Below are 13938 nucleotides of genomic sequence, written 5' to 3'. Positions count from 1 at the left end.
AGCTGTAGTGTGCCCATCTTGGGTCTTCTGGATTTCTCAGCAGTTTTCAATACCATTGTCAATGATACTTTGCTGGATCATCTCCAGGGATTGCACATAGAAGGCACTGCAATGACTTCTTTCCCTGTGACCAGTATCAGTCCCTACTGGAGGGGAAGATAGTATTAAATATTAAAGTCAAAATTATTTTGCTGTTCTTTATTCTTTATCATCTTACGATACTGACTGCTATTATTTTTGTTTGTTTATCCTTCCTTTCTGAATTTAAGTTAAGACTACCCTTTGTGAAGGTGGAGTTCCACAGAGGCCAGTAGTATTTGTTACTCGTCCAGAATTACTAAAAAAAGTACAGCAGAACCTATACAGGTTAGGAAGTGATCCAGGATGGGTGATTATTTATGGCATGGCTGGCTGTGGAAAGTCTGTTTTGGCAGCAGAAACTCTACGTAACCACGGTCTTTTAAAAGGTATTTATATATTTTCGATTAATGTAGTATCCTAATTCACATTCATGGTTTATTAAAGATTGCAATTTGTCTTCAAATTAGAATCCACTTCAAACAGAAGTTTCCAATTTAGTTTTGAACATGCTGTATAATAATCCTATAATGCCCAAATGACATGCAGTACCAAAATATAATTTTAGAATATGAGTAAGGGAGATGTAGCTTCTGCCAGGTGAGGAAGGGACTAAGGATGTGTGTGAGAAGTGTGGTGCAGGTTGGGAAGGGTTCGCCGGGCTACGAGGGGTGTGGGTTAATGAGGTGCATAAGAGGTGAGGGTGTGAGGGTACATGGGAAGCAGGGAGTATATGAGGAAGGCATGGAGGGTTATGACTGACATAAGCACAAAGGTGCTAGAAAATGGGTGCAAGAGTTAACTTTCTCTAGTTGCAACCTTTCCTGACAGCTTTCCCATTGACTTTCTGTGAAAGCTGGCAGGGAAGGTTACAAATGATGATACTTGATGACAGGTGCGCCACAACTGGTTGTAAATACAAACCATTAGCTAAGTGCCCAGATAGTGATCATGTGATTATGGTGATGCTGAGATAGTCAAAACTCAAAGGACAAGTCATAACCAATGTTCCCTCCATGGCAGCGGTGGCGGTGCCTTCCCCACTGCTCGGAGCACCTGAGCTGGACCCCACATTACCCCTGCCGCCACCTCCTCTGCAGCTGTGCTTTTGAGGAGCCATGAGGCCTTTTTTTTCCTGCGGGGCGGGAACTGTACGGCAGGTGCAAACTGACCGTGGGAGGGGAAAAGGGCACCGGAGCCCTGGCAAAGGTGAGGTGGCGAGGAGGAAACCGACAGCGGCGCCATCACGGGAGCCAGTAGGAAGGCGGCGGAGGGGCCAGGAGCAGGAAAAATAAGGCTTCATGGCTCCTCAAAAGCACGGTGGCGGAGGAGGAGGAGGCAGGGATAACGTGGGGCCCAGCTCAGGTGCTCCGAGCGGAGGGGGAGGCACCGCCACTGCTGCCACGGGAGGTGCACCGGCGGGAGCTTCACCTCAGCCACAGTGCCGGGCAGCAAATGCGGTGGTACTGTTGGAGGAGGAGGCGGCAGCAGTTATTCTGGTGGCGGCGGGGGCTCGTCGGCATCTTCAGCAGCGGCCCTGCCCCCGGTGAAAAAAATGAAGATGGAGCAGATCCAGGCTGATGACGTTGACGCAGCTGCCAGGTCTGGACGGAGGTAGCTCCGGGCGGCAAGAGCAACATGACTTGAGGAATTCTGGGAGTTGAAGTCCACAAGTCTTAAAAGCTGTCAAGTCTTGTAACTTGACAGCTTTAAGACTTGCACACTTCAATGCCAGAGTTCCTGAGCCAACATGACTGGAGGAGGAATTCTGGGAGTTGAAGTCCACAAGTCTTAAAAGCTGTCAAGTTTGAACACCCCTGGGTTTTTTTTTCCAAAGGGCTGGGGTGCAATGGTCTTGTAACTTGACAGCTTTAAGACTTTCGCACTTCAAATGGCAGTTTCTGAACCAACATTTTGGTTGCTAAGCACGAGCCTTGTTAAGTGATACTGATATTATATAACACTTTTAATTAAGGGGTACCTTGAATAAACATAACTTTGAGTTTCAAATGATACTGATTTCGTTGTCGTCTTAGGTGACATCTGTGAAAAAAAATCAGGTGCTCAGGCATGAAAATGTGCCGCTCAAACACTATACTTTTCTGCTCACACTGAAAAAAAATTAGAGGGAACATTGGTCATAACCATCATTTGTTCAGTGCTATCATAACTTCAAATGGTCACTGAATAAATGGTTGTAAGTTGAGGACTACAACCAACTCCACAGACTCATAACAGTTTATATAGTAAAATATATCAACAGTATCCTGTATGTAGGCATCTCTGTAGAAACTGACACTCGGGTATTAACCAAAATACTGTGAAAAATACCAGTGATGGATAAGCCAGCTATGAAAATTAAAACACAAAAATATCAATGATTGACTTATCTGGAGGTGGCACATTTTTCATGGTACTTGGTTAAAAATTCAAGGATTTGCTTCTCTGTTGCTAGGCGTACACACGCACATGCACACGATATTTTATTAATTTTGGCACCTAAAATCCTTCGTTTATCTGCAAGTATATACAGAAATTTAACAATAATTGAAAGTGTAACATAAACCTTTGCTGATCATAAAATCATTTCTTCTAGACACTATATTTTTATGAAGAATAACAAAAAAGTTGGTGTGCCTGCTAAATTCCTGTTTTACTTCTCGGTAGGATCATAGCTTGGGAACCGAATGGAAGTAGTTTGTTACTGCCCATTTATTTTTCCTACTTCTGACCTTTGTGGTTTTCTCCTGTTTGAGTACTGATTGATTTCAAGCTTGCTTACATTTACAGTATCAGCCAGTGTTATCAAATGCTGCAGAAAACTAAAAATAATAAGGATAGAATTGCATAGGTTGATACATGTAGCATTTTGGGCCTCATGGAGCCATCTAATATTTAGGAATTTCATGCTATTGTTCCTTTTGAGAATAATTTGACTTACCGTATATACTTGAGTATAAGCCAACTCGAGTATAAGCCGAGACCCCTAATTTTACCCCAAAAAACTGGAAAAAGTTATTGACTCGAGTATAAGCCGAGGCTGGGAAATGCAGCAGCTCAGGGTAAATTTCAAAAATAAAAATACAGGTAGATAACAATAAAATTGCTTTAATTGTGTGTGTGTGTGTGTCAGTGTCTCTCTGATTCCCTCCCTCACTCCCTCTCTCTGTTCCTCTCTCTGTCTGTCTGTCTCATTCACACACACACACACACACACACACACACACTGTGGTCACCTTGTTGAGTGAATCAGAGACGTACTTTTAACTACCTGGCAGCGGCGTTTTGCCTTGGGGGGCTCCTCAGAACATCCCAAGACTTCGGAGGGAAGTTTACAGCCCTCCCTCGGAACGCTTCGGAGGGAAGCTTCTGCAAAGGCGAGTGACAACAAGTCTCCCAGGCTTTAATTTGCCGAGCTGTGCGCACGCGCCTGTTTTCCACGGCGTGGAGCAGCGGCGAGATTCTGCGCGGTGAGCGATGATTCCAGGGGCCATCTGGGAAGATGAGGAACGCGAGGGGGGACCCTGCCCCCCCCCACTGATGGCCCCCAGAATCATCGCTCGCCGCCCAGAATCTTGCCGCTGCTCCATGCCGTGGAAAACAGGCACGTGCGCACAGCTCGGCAAATTAAAGCCTGGGAGACTTGTTGTTACTCGCCTTTGCAGAAGCTTCCCTCCTTTTTTTTGTTCACTGGAGTATAAGCCGAAGTGGATTTTTCAGCCCAAAAAGTGGGCTGAAAAATTCGGCTTATACTCAAGTATATACGGTATGTAAATGTTCTTATAAAGAAGACAGCCTCTGCTCTCAATGTTTAGTGTTATTAAAAAAAGTAATAACTAAGGAAGACAAAAAAGCAGAGGAAAATAGTGACTGTCATTGTTCAGTCAACTTTTTATATAACCCCAGCTCACTATATTTGGGGAATTCTCTTAAGATTCATTAATGTTCACTAGTATGTTTTAATTTTAACATGCATTTCTTCTTAGATTGCTTCCCAGGAGGAGTGCATTGGGTTTCTGTTGGAAAACAGGATAAAGCAGGTCTGTTAATGAAACTCCAAAATCTTTGCCTGAAATTAGACCAGGACTTCATTTATTCACAAAGGCCACCATTTAATATTGAGGAAGCAAAAGATCGCCTTCGTTTGTTGCTGTTGCGCACGAGCCCAAGGTAATGTCGATAGTACAGAGTTGCATTTGCTATCTTTAATTTTAAATAAATGTGATTAATGTTGTTTGTTTCAGATTCCTACCTTTATAGGGATTTCCAATAAATATTCTCTGTTGCTTAAAATTCTAGCAATCACAGTTTATAACAAAATATTAGTGAATTGGTTCCATATAAAGCTAATAGTTGTCATTCTGTTGTTTTATTGTTTACATACATTCTTTAATTGAACAACTTTGGAGTATAACTCTTGATTATCAGGGATTCTGAATTAAAATCCATAGTGTATTATTTTCTGCATAAGTAAATTTCAAAAATGGCAAAAGACGGCTTCTAGCCCTGACACTTATTAGTATCTATCAACTTAAATTATAATTGCTTATTTTCTGAAGTGCATTGAGTATCTTTTTCAGACTTCTATATAGTGCAATGAACTGGTTAAATTGGTGAATTAGAAGCCAGCAGGCCATGAATTCTAGTCCTCTATTTGGCACAAACACCCACTGGCCCAGTTTTTCTCTCTCAGCCCAAGTAATATTAGAATATTATTGTTTGTAGGGAGAATAGTATATGAATTTAAAAATAAATAATGATTCAGTTGAAAGATCAGTCAGAATAATTTGAATTGTCTGCTGTGATTTATGCATAAAAATGGTACTAAAATATCATTCTTTCTTTGCTGATGTGTTTTGTTGATGATTTACAATTTGGAAAAATGATTTAAAATTTCCAGAAAGAGGATATCATAATAATACTGGGAAATATAATTGTGAATGTGCAAAAATATATGCTTTTTGAATATTCAGATTATATTTAATTTTTATTTTGTCTTGTCTTCCTCCCCCCACCCAATTGAACCCAAATGTCAAATCTATCTTTTAAAAATGGATTGATTTGTAAGGCTCTTTTTTATTAAAAAAGAAACAAGTTTAAAATAGATAAATTCAAATACTATGAAGGATGCAATTAAAATGCTTTGGACTTGATTTAAAAAAGGAAGGGCTCAAAATATGTAGGAATGTATATATACCACCTGTTTGTACATCGTAAAATATTGCCATTATATTCTGGACTTACATTGGGCTCCTGTTTAGATAGGCTACTTTAAAAAAGGAAATGTATTGTTACATATGAAGAACCTTCTTAAAATAGATGTGTTGTTTATCATCCTTTTTTTGTAACAGATCTCTCTTGGTGCTTGATGATATTTGGGATTCCTGGGTTTTAAAAGCTTTTGATAATCAGTGTCAGATTCTTATCACCAGTAGAGACAGGAGTATAGCAGATTCTGTAACTGGTAAGGGTTGTGTTTTCCTTTATTCCTCCCTTGCATAAGCTATAAATTTTTATTTAATTTACTTTATATATGTTACTTTTCATAGTGGTATGAGTTTTGTTGCTTTTATTCCATTAAATCTTATTAAGAGCATGCAGTGATACATCCATTATATTTAACCAAAAAATGTCACTTTGAGAAAATTGTACAATATATTATTAGTAGTAACAGAGAGATTGGAAAAGGAAATATTATCTTGTTGCCATTATGCTTAAATTATAGAAAATAATCTGAATAATGTAACCTACATACTTGAGATTTGTGGGGAAAATTAGTCAAAAACTGTGCCTTTAAATATTCAAAACAAAATATATTCTGTAAGAAGTAAAGTATAAATGGAAATTGGAAATCTAAAGAATTCTGGAAATTTAGAATAATATGTTCACCTTCATTATAAAACAATCCCAAACTCTTTTAGGAATGATATAAACAATATATCATACAATCTTATAAATACACAGTGCGACTGAATAATAAATATTACCTCCTGTTAATTCTCTATAAATTGATAAAATGAAACAGTTATATAAGAAAATGCTAACAGAATCTAGCCTTAAATGTAGCATTTTCCTTAAACATCAAAAACTAATGAAAATAACCACATTGTTCAATTCTTGTTCCAATATGATGATTGGCAGATGATTTGTTAAAAATACCAATTAGTCAGTGGTAGGATTCAATTTTTTTTACTTCCGGTTCTGTGGGAGTAGTCTTTGTGGGCATGGCAGGGGAAGGATATTGCAAAATCCCCATTCCCTCCCAATCCTGGGGGAAGGTTACTGCAAAATTCCTTCCCTACTCCACTAATCTGCTTTCCAGCTCCCAGCTGGGAGGCAGCAGGAGTAGGGCCAGCCTATTTGCCGGTTCTCCAAACTACTTAAAATTTCCACTACCAGTTCTCCAGAACCTGTTAGAACTGGCTGAATATCACCTATGCAATTAATATCTTGCAGAAGACAGAACAAAATAAAGCCTATAGATAAACCAGTTGCTTTGCTTACTATGATTGCACATGCATTCATGGAACAGAACTATTCAAAGTAAATGTAAACTGAGGCAACACAAGAATTGGCAATGGAAACAAACCTCATGGCAATACAAAGATTCAAAGATTCTTTGGGTAGCATTTTAATTCAGTTGTGGAGAAACTCTTATTTATGCTTTAAATCAAATATTTATTTCTGATCCTGTATTCAGGCAATAAATATGAAGTTTCTATAGAAAGTGGATTAACACATAAAAAAGCACTTGAAATGTTATCCCTGTTCGTTAATATGAAAGTAACAGAGCTGCCGGATAAAGCTGATCATATTGTTAGAGAATGCAAAGGTAATTTTTTTCATTTTATATTACTAGGCCTCTGCATAAAAAAAAATAGATTTTCAACATATTGTAACTGCATATATGCTAATTTAAAATTGAAATATAGTCATTGAGCAACTTAGTGTTTTTAAATTTTAAAAGACAAAGCAACTTGATATTTGTTTGCTATTTTAATCTATATGATTTGCCTTCCCAGAATTTGAATATCTATTCTAATAATTAGAAATACAAAAAAATTGTTTATTTTGTTTTTCTACTTCTTGTACGAGACACACAAAAAAATTCTGGAAATTTTTCTGGTCTTCATAAACTTCGCACTTGCAATTTAAACTCTTGTTTAAACTCTCTTTGCGTTTCTTCTGTGCTTGCATCTAGCTTCAAATGCCTGAAGACAGAAGGAGGAAGCTACAAATAAATCCTGAGACTGTTAAAATTCTATATTTTTAAAGGACAGAAGAAATAATTACTATTTTGGAATGAATGTGTGTGTGTGTGTGTGTTTATATATATATATATATATATATATATATATATATATATATATATATATATATATATATATATATATATATATATATATATATATATATATATATATATATATATATATATATACACACACACACACATACATACACACACACACACATACAACATACAATAAAATGCAAAACAGAAAACATATTCAATACTAACAACAACAAAAAGAAAAAACTTGTACAAGATATATACAAGAAAGGAAAGAAATGACCCAAATATCAAATAAATGTAACATTAAACATATACCGTATTTTTCAGACTATAAGATGCACCAGAGTGTAAGACACACCATGATTTTGAAGAGTAAATTTAAAAAAAAATTTTTTGCACTCTGCAGGCCTCCCAAACCCTCTGCACGCCTCGTTTTTGCAAAGAAAAAAAAAGGGAGGGGGCAAGCATAGCTTTGGGAGGCTTGTAGAGGGCTCCTAGGCGGTGGGGGGTGGCAAAAACGAGCAAAACCCTCCCTAGTCCCCAGGAGCCCTTTGCAAGCCTCCCAAACCTTCTGCACATCCATTTTTACAAAGGGGGCGGGGTTTCGGTAGGCCAAAAAGGCTATAATCAGGGTATAAGACGCACCCAGATTTTCACCCTCTTTTGGAGGGGAAAAATTATACTCGAAAAATACAGTAGAATCCATCCCGACTGGATGCTGAGAAAAAAAACCCTAATAAATTATTTTCCCCTTTACATAACAGGCCTGCATCATATAGTTAAAAGTTTTTCCATCCCCATTTAACAAGAAAACTGTATTAAATAAATAAATAAATATTCCAGGTGATGATGTCTCTATCTGAAAATCAAATCGACCCAACTTCACACACATACACACACACACATATTTTTAAAAGAACAGTCAACAGGTTGGCCCAAATATTACACTACTCTTCAAATCCCTCTCTTAACTGTCCACAATGACTTCCAGTCTGTCTAGTCTATTGTCTCCTACCAAAGCAGTTAATTTTGCCATCGCTGCTAATTCAGTCAATTGTTCTTAAGTGTACTTTTCAATACAAAGATGAAATGGGTCATTTCAAATGATGGGGAATAATTAGGGAATTTTTAACTTCTTTGTTTTTTTAACATTTTTCCTCAATAATGCCTTAAAAAAGCAATTTGATTTTTTTTTTGTTCAGTTTTACTTTTACCTATTCTTCTATTTTAGGTTCTCCTCTCGTGGTATCATTAATAGGAGCATTATTACAAGAATTTCCCAATCGCTGGGAATATTACCTTAGACAACTTCAAAACAAACAATTTAAAAGAATACGGAAATCCTCATCTTATGACTATGAAGCACTTGATGAAGCAATGTCTATAAGTGTTGATATGTTACCAGAAAAATTTAAAGTTTATTACAGAGATCTTTCTGTTCTTCCAAAGGACGTTAAAGTGCCTTCAAAGGTAAAATAAATTTTAAAACAGTATTTTGAAGGTAAAGCATGATTTAAGGTGCTAAAAGTTTTTTGAATAGCATTATAAAAAAATCTGGTTGCTTAATGATATCCACCCATGAGCTTATTTCATTTGTCTTATAACCATGGCACTTATTACTAATTTATGGTTTTTAATCTCTTTTCCTTCAGTAGAATATCAGATGTGTGTCTATTTCGGATTTGACTAACGAGTCATTATGCACCTTCATAGAGCTATCCCAAATGTGCTTTTTCAAGTGGCAACTAGACTTTCACAAGAAAGTCCAGTTACCTCCTGAAAAAGCATATTTGGGACAACTATTGACTAGATGACTGAGAATCTCCATAGATACTTCACAGAGCTAGTTGTGCAGGGCTGGTTAAGCAGTTAAGATGATACAGATAAAATATCTTTTAAAATAAGGTTTATCATTATTAAATCTAACCGAATGGTGCAGTTACAGAATAATATTTGCTATCTGGAAAGTTGTTGATGTACAAGATTAGTTTATATTCATTCTTCCACTGAATTCAATACTGTATTTATTGGTATATACTTCAACCTAAGAATGAATACGATTGCAACCTTAACAATATTTAACTTTATTATGCTTGCTATATAAATATCTGGATAGCTTATTAAATATTTTAAACACGTTAAAGTAATTTAATTAAAATTCTTTAGGATTATACATTTTCCTGAAGCAAAAAGTAAATAACTCTGTCATAGTATAAATTTTACCGGTACATATTAAAATTTGCAATGTTGATAATCATGCCACAAACATTATTCCTGCTTCGCTTTATAATATTTAAATATCTAAGGAAATTTGTGAATAATTAGCAATTCAATGTGCTAGTTCATTTCATTTCTAAAATCAGAGTTGCAAATTTAAATTTGAGATTTATTTTAAAAGGACAGTCACTATTCTCTCAATAGTAGAGAAATAGCGTATTTTTCGGAGTATAAGCCGCACCAGAATGTAAGCCGCACCAAGATTTTGAAGAGGTAAATTTAAAAATTAAAGTGTTTGCACTCTGCAGGCCTCTCAAACCCTCTGAAAACTGAGGCATGCAGAGAGTTTGGGAGGCCTGCAAAGGGGGCCAGGAAGGGCAAAAACGCGATGTGTGGGGGCTTCAACATCCTAAAGGGTAATGCTTTTATCAATCTCAAATCCGCTTTTCTCTACCCGTTCCCGGGGCAGGGCAGGACTAAACATATCTATCTGCGCTTTATTTTTTCCCTTTCCCTCGGACTGGCGACCACGCAGAGCTACTTGGCCCAAGGAGTGGCAGTCGGCTTGCTTCTTCTCTTCAATGAGGAGAGAAAGACATGGGGCTGCTGAACTGCCGCTGCTGCGCTCGACTGGGAACGGCCCATTGGGCAAGGTGTGGGTGGGGATCCCTTCCATTTGGATTAATGGTTCCTCGTGGTGGTCCCTGAGCCACAAAAGGGAAGCCCAAAGAAGACAACCTGGCAAGACTGCCTCCTTGAACAACTGGGCTTGTTCACAGCCCTCTTCGCAACCCTGCTTCCTTAGTCTCGGTGCAAAAGCAGGTGCCCAGGCTCCCAACTATCATAGCTCTTTGCTGCATGACAGATTCGGGCAGATTGGAGGTGGGGGTGGAGGAAGAGAAGAGGAACAGATTGGGAAGTTAAAAACCTGCAATGGGATACAATCAAGCTCCTGAGATCGCTTCACTGCCACCCCAAAATACTGTTACTGCTATCTCTGCCGCCTGGAACTGCCCGAGAAGGGGCAGGTGAAGTGGGCTCTGCAGAGATCACTGTAACAGCATTTTTGGGTGGCAGCGCAATAATCCAAAGCCAAAGCCTTTGAATCAAGCTTGATTGTACCCCATTCCAGGTCCTTTTCGGGTGGTGGTTTTCAGCAGGTTCCAAGTGTGGCTTTTTTCCCCAGTTACTCAGAGGCTTTTGTATATGCCGCCCCTCCTCCTGCAAATGAGAACTGCCTCAGAAATGCTAGATTTCTCTGGACGCTAGATCGGGAAGTTAAAAACCTGGAATGGAGTACAATCAAGCTTGATTCAAAGCCTTCTTTGAACTCCTGAGCTAAGCCTCCTGAGTTAAGCTTCTTGAGTTGCGGGAAACAGCTGCCAGTGATGCCCTCAGGGCAAAGACATTGTGAGTGGAGAAGGCTCAATCCCCTCAGGAGCCGCCAAGCCCTTGCCACCCTTCTGACACCCATGAGGATCATGAAGGAAAGCGTTTTCAGGCTACAGATCCCCTCACCAATTCCAAAAACGGTGCGTGCGGAAGGCACTGCCACCTGAAAGCTGTTCTATGATCCTCACGTTTCAGGTAGCGGATCTGGCCAGGGGAAAAGAGAAGGTGCATCTGCTGTGGGAGGAGGCTCAGCGGGTGTCAGAGGGGCGGCAAGCATTTGGTGTCTCCTGAGGGGGCCTTCAAAAGGCTTTCAATGCAATTCCCTGGGCCACTTTGGAAATCAGGCTCCATGTGGAAGTGAGGATCCCCACTGCCTGGAACCACCCGAAAATCCAACGTGCGAATCAGGTGAGCGAGGCTACATTTGGAGTATAAGAGGCACCCAGATTTTCACCCTCTTTTGTGGGGTAAAAAGGTGCATCTTTTTTTTTATTTAAATGTTTTAATAAATTTTTACAAATATTTTCCCCTTCCCCTCCCCTTCCTCCACCCCAACCCTACCACCCCTCCAAGCCTCCCTCCCCCCAACTTCCCAAAGCAAATACAGGGTATAAACCTTTAACAATCATACACTAACATAGGCTAACTAACTATAACACCTTTGCTCCCTCTTGTACTTTTAACTCCCCTTTTATTAAACCAAATTTAGATATACTATAACATTCCTTATTCATTCCTAGACTAATTAAAGTTCTTCCGTCCAATGTTTATTTTAAATATAGTCAGCTCATCTTCTCCATTTCGACTTGTATTTCTCTTCTGAACAGTCTTTCCAATATACTGAAATTTTCGCCATCTCTGCTAGATTTACTACCTTTAACGTCCAATCTTGAATGATAAGCAGTTCTTCCTTCTTCCCGCAATCTTGTTGCCATTATTAAGTTCAAAATCAACCTAGTCTCTATAAATATACAGTCTGTAATTATACCTAGCAAAAACAACTGAGGAGTGAACTTCAAAATGCTTTAGTTTCCTTACAAATCCACCATACATAATAATACATAGCATCAAAACAATCACATTTCCATTTAAATTATAAGTTGAGATACACACAAACTCTTTTTAAGATCTAAAAACCATCTAAAAACATCTTATAAAGAGTCTCTATAAAATTTTATTCTCGCATAAATTATCATTTCTTACCCAAATCTTTTTCCGTACTCCCATCATTATTAAAAACTATTGTAAATTCTCCCGTTTACTGTCTCTATATTTTATGCCCTAATGTTCTTAATTATACTTATATAATCTCCCATTTAAAATTGTATTATAAACTCCTAAATATGTAACCTTTTTTACTATCTCACATCCTATTAATTTTTCTGATTCTTCTTTTGGATTTATCCTGGATCGTGAAACGCTTGTAGTATTCCATCCCTTATTTCCCTGATAACAAAGTTAATTGCATTATCTCTTGGTAGTTGTCTCCGTCTGATGATCCATGAACTAACCCGATAAATTTTTTCAGTCTGCCAACCATATTCTGCTTTTAGTTCACCAGTTAACCGAGCGAAAGCTTCTACAAAAATTTCTTTCAAATTTTCTTCGTTATATTCTTTTAAACCTCTTATTCTCAAAACAAATTACATCACTCTGTATTGTATCATTGTAACTTCTGCCTCTGATTTTTCAATCTTGATTTGAAGCGCATCGACTTTATTCTCCAAATTCCCATTAGACTGAGTGATTTCTTCCACCCTATCGCCCAATGATGTTGCAAAAACAAACAAACCCTTAAACACATCCACTGTAGCTTCTCTTATTTGTGGACTACGAGTTTGAATTAAGTCCTTAATTTCAGACATTTCATCAGACACATTTTTAAGGGCAGTTGCAATCCCCTCCTGCAAAAACAAAACTTGTGCCTCCAAAGCGCCCCGGAGAGCTTTAAATGTCACCATTTGTGTATCCGTTCCAGCTCTTAGAGGAACTTATATTGGTTTGTTTTAAAAGCATTTCTGAATATCCAAATCACGCTTTCCAGCAACCAACTTGCTGAGTCCAGAAAGTCCACTTAATCCCCAAGTTTGTTAAATCTTGTAACTTTAGACATGAGCTCTTGAGACTTTAAGCGACGATAACAAATAATTAACAAATACTTTCCTTTTAAGTTTAGCTTTGATCACACCCTTTGACTTGCAGACGCCATCTTTATTACCCTTTGTTCTTTTCAATTTTCACAGAAGGAAGTAAAACTGCATCGGAGTTAAGGTTTGTGCTCGCAATTATAAAAACTCCCGTACTTGCTTTGCCTGTTTTTTATTCAAATGTAGATAAGCATTGATTGCAGGGGGTAGCCGTGACGTTTTGTTTCTGCTGCAGCAGAAGCGTCCCAAGCACCGTTCCCTCTAAGGTGCGCGCCTGCGCGGCCGCGCACGTGCCTAGAGTACACCGCGCACTAATTTCTAACTGCCGCACAGCGCCAGCGTCGCGTATTTGGTGTGGACACGCACACGCGGTCTCCAGCCAGCTCCAGCTAAATGCAGTTCATTGTCGCCTGAGCCTGACTAACTTGTGTGACTTCAGGATTCTCCTTAATCAGTGTAGGTCAAAAATAAAAAAGGGAAAGGGGGGCACTTCAAAACAAGTGCCCCTTTCCCTTTTTTCTTTTCGAACCACAATGATTAGGGAGGAATCCTGAAGTCGGGCGGGGCTGAGAAGCGAGGCTCCGTTTCTTTTTCTGCCGCCTCGCTTCTCAGCCCCGCCCGACTTCAGGATCCTCCCTAATCATTGTGGGTTGAAAAGAAAAAAGGGAAAGGGGCGCTTAAAGTTTCAAAATATTGCATGGGAGCAAAATATCGCTTCAGAGGCAACAGTTCTCATGGGGAATTAGCCCTGGAGTTTCACTGCCCCACCCGGTCAAACCTCGCTTTCCGTGCATGCCGTGTGATCAG

The 13938-nt window shown here is 38.8% G+C and overlaps 1 protein-coding gene across 1 annotated transcript in view; it reads left to right on the top strand.

Annotated features, from left to right (window-relative positions):
- The window catches only part of APAF1 (apoptotic peptidase activating factor 1), a 67332-nt gene that overhangs the window by 6248 nt on the left and 47146 nt on the right, over positions 1–13938 (top strand). The window contains exons 4-8 of the mRNA XM_081958832.1: positions 270–467; positions 4065–4248; positions 5430–5542; positions 6779–6910; positions 8607–8845. Coding sequence (XP_081814958.1) covers positions 270–467; positions 4065–4248; positions 5430–5542; positions 6779–6910; positions 8607–8845 — 866 coding nt within the window. The remainder of the gene's footprint in view (positions 1–269; positions 468–4064; positions 4249–5429; positions 5543–6778; positions 6911–8606; positions 8846–13938) is intronic.

The sequence above is a fragment of the Natrix helvetica genome (genome assembly GCF_964273705.1).
Source record: "Natrix helvetica genome assembly, chromosome: 6".
Taxonomy (NCBI): Eukaryota; Metazoa; Chordata; class Lepidosauria; order Squamata; family Natricidae; genus Natrix; species Natrix helvetica.
The sequence above is the reverse complement of the archived record's forward strand: the minus strand, read 5'-3'. Positions and strand labels throughout refer to the sequence as shown.